Raw genomic sequence first — 13,542 nt, 5'->3', positions numbered from 1 at the left:
ATAATATGAGTACATTGAGGATATTTGTATCCTATATTTCAATATACAACTATTTAATGTAATATTATAATTGATGATATGGAGTATCCTCTATTCAGGTATACAAATAACAGTGCGCACACACAGTATTAACATGAAGAGGTTTTTTTTTCAATCTATCGTATTTTTCAGAGCATAAGATGCACCGGAGTATAAGACGCACCTACCTTTTTTGGTGAGGATAAGAAGAAAAAGAAATCTCCCTCTGCCCCAACAATTTTGCCTCATTGCAGCAAATAGCCTGCTTTACTTTCATTTTCGTTTTCAGCATAGCTTGATTAGCACAAGGAAAAAAAAATCTGCTCCAGCAATTTACTTCCTTGCAGCAAGCAGCAGAGCCCTGCACAAAATAGCTGAGAGCAAGTCAGCTGAGAGTCTGTGCTGAAGCTGAAAGGAGCTGTTTTTTCTTGCTGTTTGCTTGCATGGAGGTAACTGCTGCGAGGCAGAGGCCAAAGGATGGGGGCCAGTGGGTGGGTGGGGCTACATTCGGTGTATAAGACCCCCCTAAATTTTCACCCCCTTTTAGGGGGAAAAAGGTGCATCTTATACTCTGAAAAATACGGTGACTGATTTCAGTATGAATTAAACTTGAGAAGTTAGAAGATTTCCCTTAAAACTCCTGGGATATTAAAAAATTCAGTTTGGCTTGCATATAACCTAGTTATCAGGCTATAATGACTGACACCTGGAATCTTTTCCAATAAGAAAGTGTACCTCATAAAGGCATTTTCAAGTATGCAAGATTTACATAAATTTCTGGTCCATGCTTTTCTGCAGCTCTTCTTCCAACCATTTTGTTTTCGTCAGAAGATTCATTTTTTTAAAAAAATAATAATCGCACCATTGAGCTGTATGTATTTATTGTTATAGAGCTCCTCCAAAAGAAAAAAAGAATGGCATGATGTAGTCTCTGTGTGCAGGACATCCCGTCTGGTAAACATAGACTTGAAGTCGGCTTATGGGTGCCTCGAGAAGAAAACTGGTCCAAGGAGATCCAGCAGAGCCCAGGGATAGAGCTGCCTGTCTGCAGAGGCCCCTCACTCTCTTCAGAATAATAAATAGCAACACATACGTTGATCTTTTTTTAAAACACCATGAAAAACATGTCGTTACACCCAAAGTATTCTGTAAACAATACAGTCTGCATTTTTGCACCCAGGAAGAGGATGCTGCCCACAGATCCTCTGCTGAACATGAGGGAACCACAGTCCTTTCTGGTGCTGCCCACAGAAATGTGATGGGGAAGCCCTTTGGATTTCTCCTCCTGCCTCCATAGCTTCCTTTCCGGTTAAAGATCCAGCTTCTCCCGCACTTTCCTATGGAACATTTTTATCGGAGCCTGATACTGTTTGTCATCGGCATTACTTCCTTCCCCTGGAAAAAAAATGTCTGTGCGCCAAACACACCTGAACTGTAAGCAAATGGAAGTGGCATTTGGCCCTCCTTGTAGCCGAGACCCTCAAGGCCTGGTCCGCTGCTGAGGAAAGCTGCTATTCTCAACCATATTCTGCACTTAGCCACAAACCATGGTTTACATGTCTGGAGTTGGAAAGCCCAACTTAATCACACTCTACCGTGTTTCCCTGAAAATAAGACCCTGTCTCGGGTGAAATGCTCCCAGGTTGGACCAGATCATCCAATCCGGTAGCGATGGCGGTGTATGGTTTGGATAATCGGTAGCAAACATCCTGCCCCTCCCTCCCATGCCCGGCTGAGCCACGCAATGATCAGAGGCTTTTTTTTAAATTTTTCAAAGTATTTTTTCTACAACGTCTTCCGCCGAAAAAATGCTTTTAAAAGTAAAAAAAAAGCCTCTGATGATTGCGCGGCTCAGCTGGGATCGTCAGAGGCTTTTAAAAGCATTTTTTTCTACAACCTCTTCCACCAAAAATATGCTTTTAAAAGTAAAAAAAAAGCCTCTGATGATCGCGCGGCTCAGCTGGGATCGTCAGAGGCTTTTAAAAGTATTTTTTTCTACAACCTCTTCAGCCGAAGAGGTTGTAGAAAAAATGTTTTTAAAAGAAAAAAAAGCCTCTGACTATCAGGCAACTGAGCTTCAGATCGTCAGAGGCTTTTAAAAGCACTTTTTATAACTTCTTCAGCCAAAGAGGTTATAGAAAAAATGGTTTTAAAAGTTTTTTTTTTAAAAAGAGTTGGCCATGCCCACCCAGTCACATTACCCCCACCCCACCCCACCAAGCCATGCCCACAGAACCGGTAGTAACAAATTTTACATTTCACCACTGCCCTGCCTTATATATATATATATATTTGCCACCAAAAAAAGGCACCAGGTCTTATTTTCAGGGGTTGAGATGTCATCCACCGACTCACCTCACTTGCGCACATCTTTTTTTCGCTCTTAAGGTAGAATTTACTTTTGAGTAGGTCGTATTTTTGGAGAAACACGGTATTAGCCTTGGCCCCATATGTCATTGCAACCATGCTGGAATTACCATGTGGGTCTACCACAGTCTAGTCCAGCAGATGAAAGGAACGAGGGCCATAAGGGTGGAATGGACTTCCTGCCCAGATGGGACCCTCAGATTGCTGGCTCTGGGAGATGCTCTTAGGGGCTCCTGCAAGACAGCATGCTGGCAGCTGAGTCCGGGGGACACTCCGCCTAACAGAGCAAGGGGTCTTCGTATCAATTGCATCAGCCCACCAAAGTGTCCTTGGGACATAGTTGCACCTACAAATCCTTTTTCTTTTGAGGGTTTTGAGATTCCTCAAAGTATCCTCAGAGAAGATGTCCATGAAAAGAACTGGCCTAAGGAATGGATCCCATCCTGACAATGCAGCAACTTTGTCCCCCACATTAGGTGAGGGGCAGAGGTGGGCAGCACATGAATTAACAACTGGTTCGCCCCAGCACCAAAAATGTGAGCGTGTGCATTTGCACATGTGCTTTGCTCACGCGTGTGCTTGCACGCATGTGCGTGGCTTAAAAAACGTGGCTAAATAGGATGGCACAGTGCCGGAGCAGGTGGGTGGAGGTGGATCCACCCCACCCAGGCCCACCCCATCTCACCCCACTCCACCCACAAGTCACAACTACCAGTTCTCCCAAACCGGTCCGAACCGGGAACAGCAGCCCACCACTGGTGAGGAGTGGCTTGATGCTTTTCCTTGCTCCTTACACCACAGGCAGCCCCAGAAGTCCACAATGTGGCAAAACAGAAGACACAGAGCTTCAAAAACAGAATTGGGGCAAAATCCATCATTAGGCCCCCTGTGACTTTAAGGAAAAACATAGCCACAAGACTGTTGTTCTTCAAATAACATTCTGCCGTCAAGCCAACTTGCAGCAGAATTTTGCACGCCATTCCATCCAGATCTGATTTTATCAAATATTTTTTCCATATTCCAAGTAGGCAGGTGTGAATTGACTAAAAATACACTGTTGTCATCACTGGTTTTTTTTTTTTTTTTTAGCTCCATGAATCCCAGGAATGCTGCTTGTTTATGATTCTGGTCCAAGAGCATCCATGGGGGATAAAACATCAAAAGTGCAAAGTCCTTCTGGTTGGTTTTTTTTTTTTACACGCACTGAACGTGCAACGTTTATAGCAAAGGCTTCCCTTCGCTACCCTGACCCAGCCAAAGCAGAATCCTTCACATCATTCTACCATTTTTCCTATGGGATACAAATGATGTATAATGTGCAAGATCGTCCCTTCGTCTTCTCTTTGGTGCTCCTCGTTCTTGATGGCATCTCCAGGTGTGCAAGCACTAAGAGCGTCTCTGCAATGGCTGGCGGGGTCCGAGGCTATGCAAAGTAGGCCCAGAGGAAGACCCCGGCACTGATGCACAAGATCAGGTTGATATTGAGGATGTGCTTCACCAGAGGTGGTTCATCAAGGGAAGCCTTGGACCCGACTCCAGCTTTGGGTTCAGCAGGCATCCCAGGTGAGTCCTTATCTCTGCTCTCCATCCCACAGACCCACAAAAAGAGGCTCATGAATTTAGACTTCTTCTCCTTCTCCTTTGTGTCCAAAGGACCTGCAGGCAAGACAATCAGCAGTAAAATGATTAGGGGACTGGAGGCTAAAACATACAGTGGACGGTTGCAGGAACTTGGTCTGGCTAGTCTACTGAAGAGAAGGACCAGGGGAGATAGGATAGTCGTGTTTCAATATTTGAGGGGCTGCCACAGAGAGGAGGAGGGGGTCAAGCTATTTTCCAAAGCACTCGAAGGGCAGACAAGGAAGAATGGATGGAAACTGATCAAGGAGAGATTCAATTTAGAAAGAAAGAGAAATTTCCTGACAGTGAGAATAATCAACCAATGGAACAGAAGTTGCCTTCGGAAGTTGTAGGAGCTTCATCACTGGAAGCTTTCAAGAAGAGACTGGACCACCATCTGTCAGAAATGGTGTAGGGTCTCCAGCTTGGGCGGGCGGTTGGACTAGATGACCTACAAGGTCCCTTCCAACTCTGTTAATCTGAAAAAAGAACCCCGCGGTTCACTCAAAATCTCCCCATTTGGACCTTTGGAATTTGCTGGCAAGTTTTGGGACCAATCCAGATGTTCGCTAGGAGTCAACTCTGACTCAAAGACACCAAAAACAAAAGCAGATCAGCTGCTGATCCCAGAATGTATCATTATACATTTTAAAACTCAGATTAGTAGATTTAATGTCCTAATTTGATTTTTACAAATTTGCAAGGGTTTTTTTTTTTTCTTTTGCAAGGCCCTTCGGCATTTGCAACGGATCTGCTGGGCTTTGCCAAGGATCGCCTCTAGGGGTCCCTGCAAGACCATGAAATTCCCTTTCCCCTTTTGGAGAGAAAAGCAGCCCTGGGATTCTCCCTCTGGGAATCCCCAGATATTGGGGCTCCTAATATCAGTACAATTTTCCAACCTCTTTGCTGCTTGGGGAGGGGGGGAGGGGGGCACCCATGATTTTGTAGCCAGGATGTGGGATGCCCAGAATTGCTTTGGAGCCAAGAAACTGCTTCGTCCCCAGAAAAATGCATCTCAGCCTCTCTTAAAACAATGGAAATGCCCCCCTACCCCCACCCCATCTGAGGTTTTGGAAACCTGTTGCACCACTGGGTAAACTGAGGAAGCTTCTTGGATGAGAAGCGAAATGTTCTCAAGGAAAAACCCAAGAAAGTCCAGTTGCCTTTTGGAAAAAGCACCTTTGGGACAGTGGTGAAATCCAATTTTTTTTTACTACCGGTTCTGTGGTGGGTGTGGCAGGGGAAGGATACTGCAAAATCTCCATTCCCATCCCACTCCTGGGGGAAGGATACTGCAAAATCTCCATTCCCATCCCACTCCTGGGGGAAGGATATTGCAAAATCTCCATTCCCACCCCACTCTGGGGCCAGCCAGAGGTGGTATTTGCTGGTTCTCCAAACTTCTCAAAATTTCCGCTACCAGTTCTCCAGAACCTGTCAGAACCTGCTGGATTTCACCCCTGGTTTGGGACAACCATCATTTGAATGAATCTGCCCAGACAACTGAGCCATCCAGCTCTGGATGCTATGAGGGATTCTGCTCCTGCCCAGCCTTCGTTCACAAGTCCTCCTGGCTTCCTGGCACTTAGTAACCCACCTGTCAAAGTTTGGGAGAAACTCACCTGATCAAGGCTACCTGGGGTTGGGAAGGAGGAGATAAGATTGAATCCTCCCCTTTTCACTGTAGGTCAGGATCGAGGGTTGTTTTTTTGCTTCCCTTTCATTTTGGAGAATAGGGGGGTGGGCACAGTGCTAAACTCCCCCTTGGAGATTAGAATGGTCCCAATCCTGATGATTTTTGTAAGGTTTACTTTTAACTAGTTAATTAGCTGCTGCATATATTTATTTTGGATATTTTTGGTGTTTTAAATGTTTTTTATAATTTTAGATATGCCACCTAGTCATTGGTTGAGATGGACAGCTATAGAAATTGAATGAATGAATGAGATACAAAGAGAGGGAGGGAAATAATGATATAGAGATAAATAGAGACAGACAGACAGACAGACAGACAGACATAGAGATAGATAGATAGATAGATAGATAGATAGATAGATAGATAGATAGATAGATAGATAGATTATAACAGATGGATGATAACAGGTAGATAGATAGATAGATAGAGAGAGAGAGAGAGAGAGAGAGAGAGAGAGAGAGAGAGAGAGATGATATAGTTGATTGATATAGATAGATGATAAATAGATAGATGATAGATGATAGATAGATATAGATAGATAGATGATAGATGATAGATGATAGATAGGTAGATGATAGATAGATAGATATAGATAACTATATACCGTATTTCCCCCCAAATAAGACCCTGTCTTATATTTTTTTGAACCCTGAAATAAGTGCTTGGCCTTATTGTCATGCACTCAAAAGACCGATTGGTCTTATTATCAGGGGATGTCTTATTTTGGGGGAAACAGGGTAGACAGACATAAAGATAGATAGGTATGTAGGTAGGTATAGAGGGAAGGGAGAGAGAGAGAGAGAGAGAGAGAGAGATGATAGAGAGAGATGATAGAGTAACTTGGGATTGATATTTCAAATCAATCAGTTTTTCTGGCCTGAATCAAAGCAGTGGCTCCACCTAATCAGTTCAAAGACTGGGACCTACTTTAGACTGGGGGGGGGAGCACATCCGGCATGGGACTCCGGCCAATTTGCCCTCTGCTCTGTCCTTCTGTGGAGAAGAGGGTCAAGGAGGCGCAACCCCTCTGCAGACCCAACTCGTGGCCTTCATCAGATGACAGATCCTGTTCCTTTCCCAGACGGGCCTCTTACCTGAACCGTTTTTGCAAGTGTTTTCTGGGCCATCCGTAATTTCCAGCTGCCCCGCAGGAGAAGGACCACCAGCCTCATGGATTCCCTTGACTGGAATGGATAATGATACAACTGGAACATCATTTTTTCTTGGAACATCCTTGCGGGTGTACCAGGTGAGGCGGCTGATCTGTTTGGACAAAAAAACAGGGTTCAACAGAATGTCTTTCTTTCTTTCAGAGATCCAAAGGCATTCCACATGCAAAGGACATCACAACTGGAGTTTGGTGGCATACTTAGGTAAGCCGGTTAACTCAACAAGTTCATCAAGAAGAGACTGGGCTGCCATCTGTCAGAAATGGTGTAGGAAGGGTCTCAGTTGTGACTCTGACTCCCAAACCTGTCCTCATGGAGGAAGAGGACTCAGAAGGTGATGGGGAGGAACTGACAAGGCCTCCCTCTCCAGGACCCTCCTCTCTGGCAATGCCTCAGGTTCTATCCGAAGGCCAGGGATGGGCCAGGAGGAAGGCATTTCAGAGCACCCATTGATAGAGAGTGATAATGATGAATCCTGGCTTGATCCCAGGCAGCGTCAGAGGGAGAAGCGTGCGCAGCAAAGGAAGAGGCGTGGGAGGGTCAGGGATTGAGCTGAGTCACTGAGCCACGCCCCACAAAGGATAAAAGGGGGGCGTGATTGCTTGGCAGGCTTTGTGACGGACAAAAGTTTAAACTCTAAAGAGTCACATCGTGAATCCTGCACTTCGGCTCAGATATATTTTGGACTAAACTCTTGTGGATCATTTGTCGCTCTGGAAACGGACTACAGATAAGGCCTCTCCTACTTTTTGGGAGTACTAATTGGACTTGGCAGGCGTTTTACAGTTAGCTGCCAGAACTCTCGTCTGCCAGAAATTCTGGTCTGTTTATACAATAAATTATTGGCAGGCATGTTTGATACTGCATTTGTCCATGTGAGGATGGGGGACAGAACAGTCTCCTGCTTGGGCGGAGGGGTTGGACTAGATGACCTACAACAGGGGTGTCAAACTCGATTTCATTGATAGCCGCACCAGGGTTGTGTTTGAGCTCGGGGAGCCGGGAGGGGGAGGCGTGTCATCGTGAGCATGGCCAGCTCAATGTCATTCATGTCTGGGGCAACTGTGGTTGCCCGGGCAGCCCGCCCCCGGCTCCGTTTTTGGCTGGGATGGCCTGCAGCGCTCTGCCAGTGAAAACTGGTGTGCCCCCCCCCACCCCCTGGAGCTCTGTTTTCACTGGCAGAGGGCTGCAGGAGGCTGTTGCAGCCAAAAACGGAGCTAGTGCAGCCCCTCTGAGCTCCATTTTCACTGGCAGAGGCACCTCAGGCTGGTCCTTCGCTGTTTCCAGGGTGGCCCTGCAGGCCAGATCTAAACACCCCGTGGGCCGCATCTGGTACCCCTGACCTACAAGATGCCTTCCAACTCTGTTCATCTGTTAAATCTTATAGAGAGCGGATTTGCTGTTTTGCAGCTGCACAGGGGATGAAACTAGCCAGGATGAATGAAATCATCATCCAAAAGACATGCTCCACCAAGAGGCTTAGAGGAGCAACCAGGGAAGGTGACTTCCCATTGCCAGCAACTGGGGCCGGTGCTCCACCATCGCCATTCCAAGCACAGAGCCTTCCTGGACCCTCGCCTGGCAGTGCAGTCGGCTGGTGTGGCTTGGATGGTGAGGTAAGCCTGAAGACGGATGATGAGAAGAGTCCCAAGCGTCTTTACAGCACAGCTAAAGCAGAGAAAATGTAAACGTTCTGCGTGCTTTCTGGCCTCTTGCTAACATAGGTATCGGTAGAACTACCGTAGCAAGTTTGCCAATTTCTCCTGGGTCCACCACAGGGGTGGGTTCTAAATTTTTTTACTACCGGTTCTGTGGGCGTGGCTTAGTTTGTGGGCGTGGCTTGATGGTCATGTGACAATTCTTTAGGATTGAGCAGAGGTCCTGGTCTACCAGGTTTTTAACTGCTTGCAGAGCTGTACCGATCTACCCATTTATTTTTGCAGGCACTGATCTACTCATTTGTTTTCTTTTAACACTGATCAGCTGAAGCCCCACGGCAAGAGTTCAAACAGGTTTTTTCCCTCTAGCCATCAGCTGGGACTCAGGAGGCAGATTGGGGGTGGGGCCAAAATAAAAGGTAAGAATAATGCGGGGGGTGGGGGGGCTGGGGAGGGGCAGAACCAGTTTGGTGATGTCATATCGTCACCGCTACCGGCTCGGGAGAACCGGGATGAACCGGGAGGAACCCACCACTGGTCCACCATAGTTTCTGCCTCTCTATAGAAACCCCAATCTCTAAACCTCGAAGTGTCTGATCCCGGACATGATAGCAGTCTTCCAACACTTGAAGGAAGAGAGGGGGCACCTTAGGTAGCCAGATCAGTCTAAGCAGGGCACTAAACCATGAGAGTGAAAACAGCCAATGTCCCTCTCAATGCGCATACCATTTCCTCCGGAGGGGGCTCCGTCAAGAGGCTGACAGCCACCACCACGATGAGCGTGATCACCCCCAGGATCATGGAGAAGTAGAGATAATGCACGTATTTCACCACAGCTGGCCGGTTATCCGACTCCCCACAGCCCGGCTGCAGGTAGATGAAATCCAAAACCATCCGGATCAGGCCTATCACCATGCCAACCAAAAGACCACTAAATGCCCCCTGAAGGAAAATCAAGAAAAGAAACCAGGTTAGTTCCGTGACCCTCAACCAACTCTCCTCTTTTTAGAACCACAAGAGTTTACAGGCCACCTGTCAGCTGCCACTTTATGCTTGCTTGTATGCTTCGTTACCATGCGGTGACAGTCTACCATGAACTCTGGGGAGGAGGGATAGGAGAGCAAATGCTTTGGGGGAAAGCGAAAGTAACTACTGTGTCTCCCTGAGACGCTGCTTCAAGGTCACCCATCTGGAAGAAGAAGGCAGCTGCATACCAATTACATTTCCCGAAAACATCGTACTTGAAGCTGATTGGTCATGGAAGGAGGTCAGTGATAGGAGGCAGTTAAGGCAAGGAAAAATTGAACTTTGGTGATTTTGGCACATGATTCTCAGTTCTGGCTATGCATTGCTGCAATACAATTGACTTCTAATAAAATTATACCTTTCTCAACAAATGGAGCCAAGGATCGTTTCAATTTAGAGGTTTAAGTGGTAGCAGGTCTGACGCCACCCAAAAATGTTCAGAATTACCTTCTCGTTTGTCCGCTTCCAAAAGCATCCGAGAATAAACACAATGGCCACCGGGGGCTGCAGGTAAGAGCTGATGGTCTGGATGTAGATGAAGAGCTGTCCACCTTGGCTGGCTTGCACCAGCGGGATCCACAAAATGGAAATGATGACAAGGAGCAGAACAAACATCCTGTGTGGAGAAGGAAGGCCTGGTCATTTGGATTTCATGCTCTTCAAACTGGGGAGGACCAGATCATGGTAGTAAGTGAAGGCCTTCCCTTCAGGAGCTTTGGAACGGTGGATTTGGACGGAGCACGGTTGGGAAAAGTGCCCTGGCCTTCCCAGAGCACAACCCTTCTCTGCCGTTCATTAAAGGATCTTGAGCTTTTTCAGGCTTCTGGGTGAGGAAAAGTTGTGCCAGGCTTGCCACCTTCAGCATACCTTGCTTCCCTGGCATCCTGCCATAAAACGCCAAGGGAAGGGGAGTGGATGTCAAGTATTTGCAAGCCATTGGCACATGTGTCATATAGACACCAGTGGAGGCAGAGAGTGTCTCCACCCCTATGTGGAAAGGAGGGGCTTATCCTGAGTATAAAACCCCCTCCAACCTTTTCCACCTTGCTCTCTCCATCTCTCTCTTTTCATGTTTGTACCTCATGAGACTTGATCTCTGTTGTACATAGTTAATATGATTTATTATATGAATAAATACATTTAAGACATTTATTTATGCATCTGCCTCTGAACTCTTCTATGCTCCTGGGTGTTTCTACGATCCCAACTCCACAGAGGAGGATGGGGAAATAGGGAATGGGCAAAGAGAGGGGATAATAGGGTGACAGGAACCAGAAGTGTCAATCTGGAAGGAGCCAGCCAATCAAGGATGGACTGTGAGAGTGAAATGCGAAACTACTTTGGAAAGGTGACAAACCTCAATGCCGTTCTCCAAACACCTAAAACAAATACAACTGGACATTGATGGACTGGTTGAGCGGGAGGGAATGAGAGACAGGGAAAAAATGCAGGCTTTGCACAGAAATATTCAGATCCAGCTTTGCTTATCCTGTAACCAGGGCTCAGCAACCTGCAGCTCTGGAGCTGCATGTGGCTCTTTTACCCCTCTGCTGCGGCTTCCTGTCACTCAAAATATCATCACAACCGCCAATGTGCGACACCCGCCGGCACGCGATTTATTCAGCGATGTTTTCAGAAGAAAACAGAATGTTTAATTCAACTACATATGCTAGTTTTGTGGTCGCTCAGGAAATAGGCACCTGAAGGGTTTTGTGGCTCCCGATGTTTTCTTTTCGGTGGGAAAGGGGTCCAAATGGCTCTTTGAGTGTTTAAGGTTGCAGACCCCTCCTGTAACCACTTGAACTTAGTAGAAGTAAACCCTTCACTTCAATCATGGAGTCGAGGGTCTTTTTTTTCTAAGGACCAAGTCAGGACAGTCCTGACAAGTTGCTTTACAGAACCTTCTCATGAACATTGAGATGCAAGTTGAATCCATGAAAAAGGTCAGTCTCCTTCAATTACCATCAGAGAGGTGTTGTGCGTGCACACACAAAGTCCAAAGCATTTCTTTCAAATGATTTTCAGAATAAGCTCAAGCCATATAGGTCTTTGTTCATTTGTTTAGTTACAGTTTGCCTCCTAGAATTAGAATAGAATAGAGCTGGAAGGGACCTTGGAGGTCTTCTAGTCCAGCCCTCTGCTCAAGCAGGAGAACCTATACCATCTCAGACAAGTGACTGTCCAGTCTCTTCTTAAAAACCTCCAGTGATGGAGCACCCACAACTTCTGGTGGCAAGCTGTTCCATGGTTGAATTGTCCTCACTGCTAGGAAGTTTCTCCTTAATTCCAGATTGCTTCTCTCCTTGATTATTTTCCATCCATTGTTTCTTGTCCTGCCCTCTGGTACTCCTAAAAGTAGAGTATGCCTGGGACTCTTGCTAGATGTGTCCCATGGGCTGGGAGGTCTTACCTGCCAACAATCATGAGCTCCCATTCAGAAGACAGAGGTCGAAGATGTCGCCAAAGGTCCATGGTGAAAATGGTGCTTGCGCTGTTGAAGATGGAAGTCAAAGAGGACATCAGTGCTGCGATCATGACCGACATCATAAGCCCTCTTAGTCCTAGAAGCAAAAAGAGGGGCTGTTGGTGAGACTGAATGAGAATATTCCTTACCAGTGTCCTCTTCAGGACATCAAAGGAAGTTTGCAGTTCTTCAGAAAGTTCTTGCTAAGTCATAGCTTGCTTCCAACTCCAAAAAAAGGAGAGAAAAAAAATAAAATCAGGAATTGATTCAATTGACAAAGGAAAAAAAAATCTAGTTTATTTTTCACAGACCTATAGAATCACAGAATAGAAGAATTAGAATTAGAATATTCTTTCTTGGCTATGTGTGATTTGACACAAGGAATTTGTCTCTGGTGCAGATGCTCTCAATGTACATACAAACAACAAAGTGATAAGTCATTGGTCATAAAGCATGATACAAACAACAATTGATAAATCATAATATGTACGTAGGAGTAGGTAGGGGGAAAGATGAGAGGTGAGAAAGATGAGAAAAAGGAGAAGATGCTATTCCATCCAGTTTTATGTTATCTGCAAATGTTGCAATTATTTTCTCCACTGTTAATCTAAGTAATTAATGAAAAAAATAGCATACCAGATCCTCCTTTAGCAGCTCATTCACTCTAGTAAGATAAGGAAACTTTGGACAGCAGTCTTAGGTACCCATTACAAGCCAGCTATGGATCCATCTAATAGACAGATAATCCAATCCACAGTTCACCTTGCGAATTAGATTGTCAAATTGTGAATTACTAAACGCATTGCTAAAATCAAGATACATTATGACCACAGCATTCCCACAATCTACTAAAGAGGTTTCCACATCAGAAAAATGAAATAAGATTTCCTTTCATAAGGTAGAAAAATGTGGGATAGACAGCATCAACCCCAGATGGATCTCTGGCTGTCAACCCACACTCAACGAGTAGTCCTCAATGGAGCTACATCTACATGGAGGGAAGTAGTTTCGGTCTTAGGCCCAGTTCTCTTCAACGTCTTCATTAAACAATTTAGATAAGGGAATAGAAGGAGAACTCATCAAATTTGCAGATGGCACCAAGCTGGGGGAATAGCCAACACTTTAGAGGATAGGCTCAAGATCCAGAAGGTAGACTTGAACCCTGGGCCCAATACAACAAAAGGCAATTCAGTTGTGAGAAGAGTAAGTTAGTAGTCTGTGCATGAAGACAGAATTGCCTCGAGCTCCCAAGGGTCCTATTGTAGGCCTGCCTGTTAACAGTGCCCCTCTATGCAGTAATGAGAAGCCCCCTTACCCAGTGGCAGAAGCTCAATGACAAGTTTGGGGTACGCAATATCTGAACATCCAGATGGATTGCCACAAATCTCTTTACAGGAGTCAGGATCAGCACAGGCCACTAGATCTGCAACAAAATAGAACCAAAGTTATGAAGGGTGAGAGAAAAATGGACAATTTGAAAAATTTTTAAAAAAAGGATTAGAAAGCAGATTTAGGGCTGCCATT

The 13,542-nt window shown here is 45.7% G+C and overlaps 1 protein-coding gene across 3 annotated transcripts in view; it reads right to left on the bottom strand.

The window, feature by feature from the left end:
• Positions 1-2,244: 2,244 nt before the first annotated feature.
• Positions 2,245-13,542, bottom strand: part of SLC5A11 (solute carrier family 5 member 11) — a 42,385-nt gene continuing 31,087 nt past the window's right edge. For all 3 annotated transcript variants that reach the window (XM_070955437.1, XM_070955436.1, XM_070955435.1), the window contains exons 12-17: positions 13,334-13,441; positions 11,965-12,115; positions 10,002-10,170; positions 9,255-9,470; positions 6,796-6,964; positions 2,245-4,041 (exon numbers count right to left, since the gene is read on the bottom strand). In XM_070955437.1, coding sequence (XP_070811538.1) covers positions 3,809-4,041; positions 6,796-6,964; positions 9,255-9,470; positions 10,002-10,170; positions 11,965-12,115; positions 13,334-13,441 — 1,046 coding nt within the window. In that variant the 3' untranslated portion in view covers positions 2,245-3,808. The remainder of the gene's footprint in view (positions 4,042-6,795; positions 6,965-9,254; positions 9,471-10,001; positions 10,171-11,964; positions 12,116-13,333; positions 13,442-13,542) is intronic.

Source organism: Pituophis catenifer, unplaced genomic scaffold, assembly GCF_029215685.1.
Source record: "Pituophis catenifer annectens isolate HBS135680 unplaced genomic scaffold, rPitCat1.0.hap2 SCAF_16, whole genome shotgun sequence".
Lineage (NCBI taxonomy): Eukaryota > Metazoa > Chordata > Lepidosauria > Squamata > Colubridae > Pituophis > Pituophis catenifer.
The sequence above is the reverse complement of the archived record's forward strand: the minus strand, read 5'-3'. Positions and strand labels throughout refer to the sequence as shown.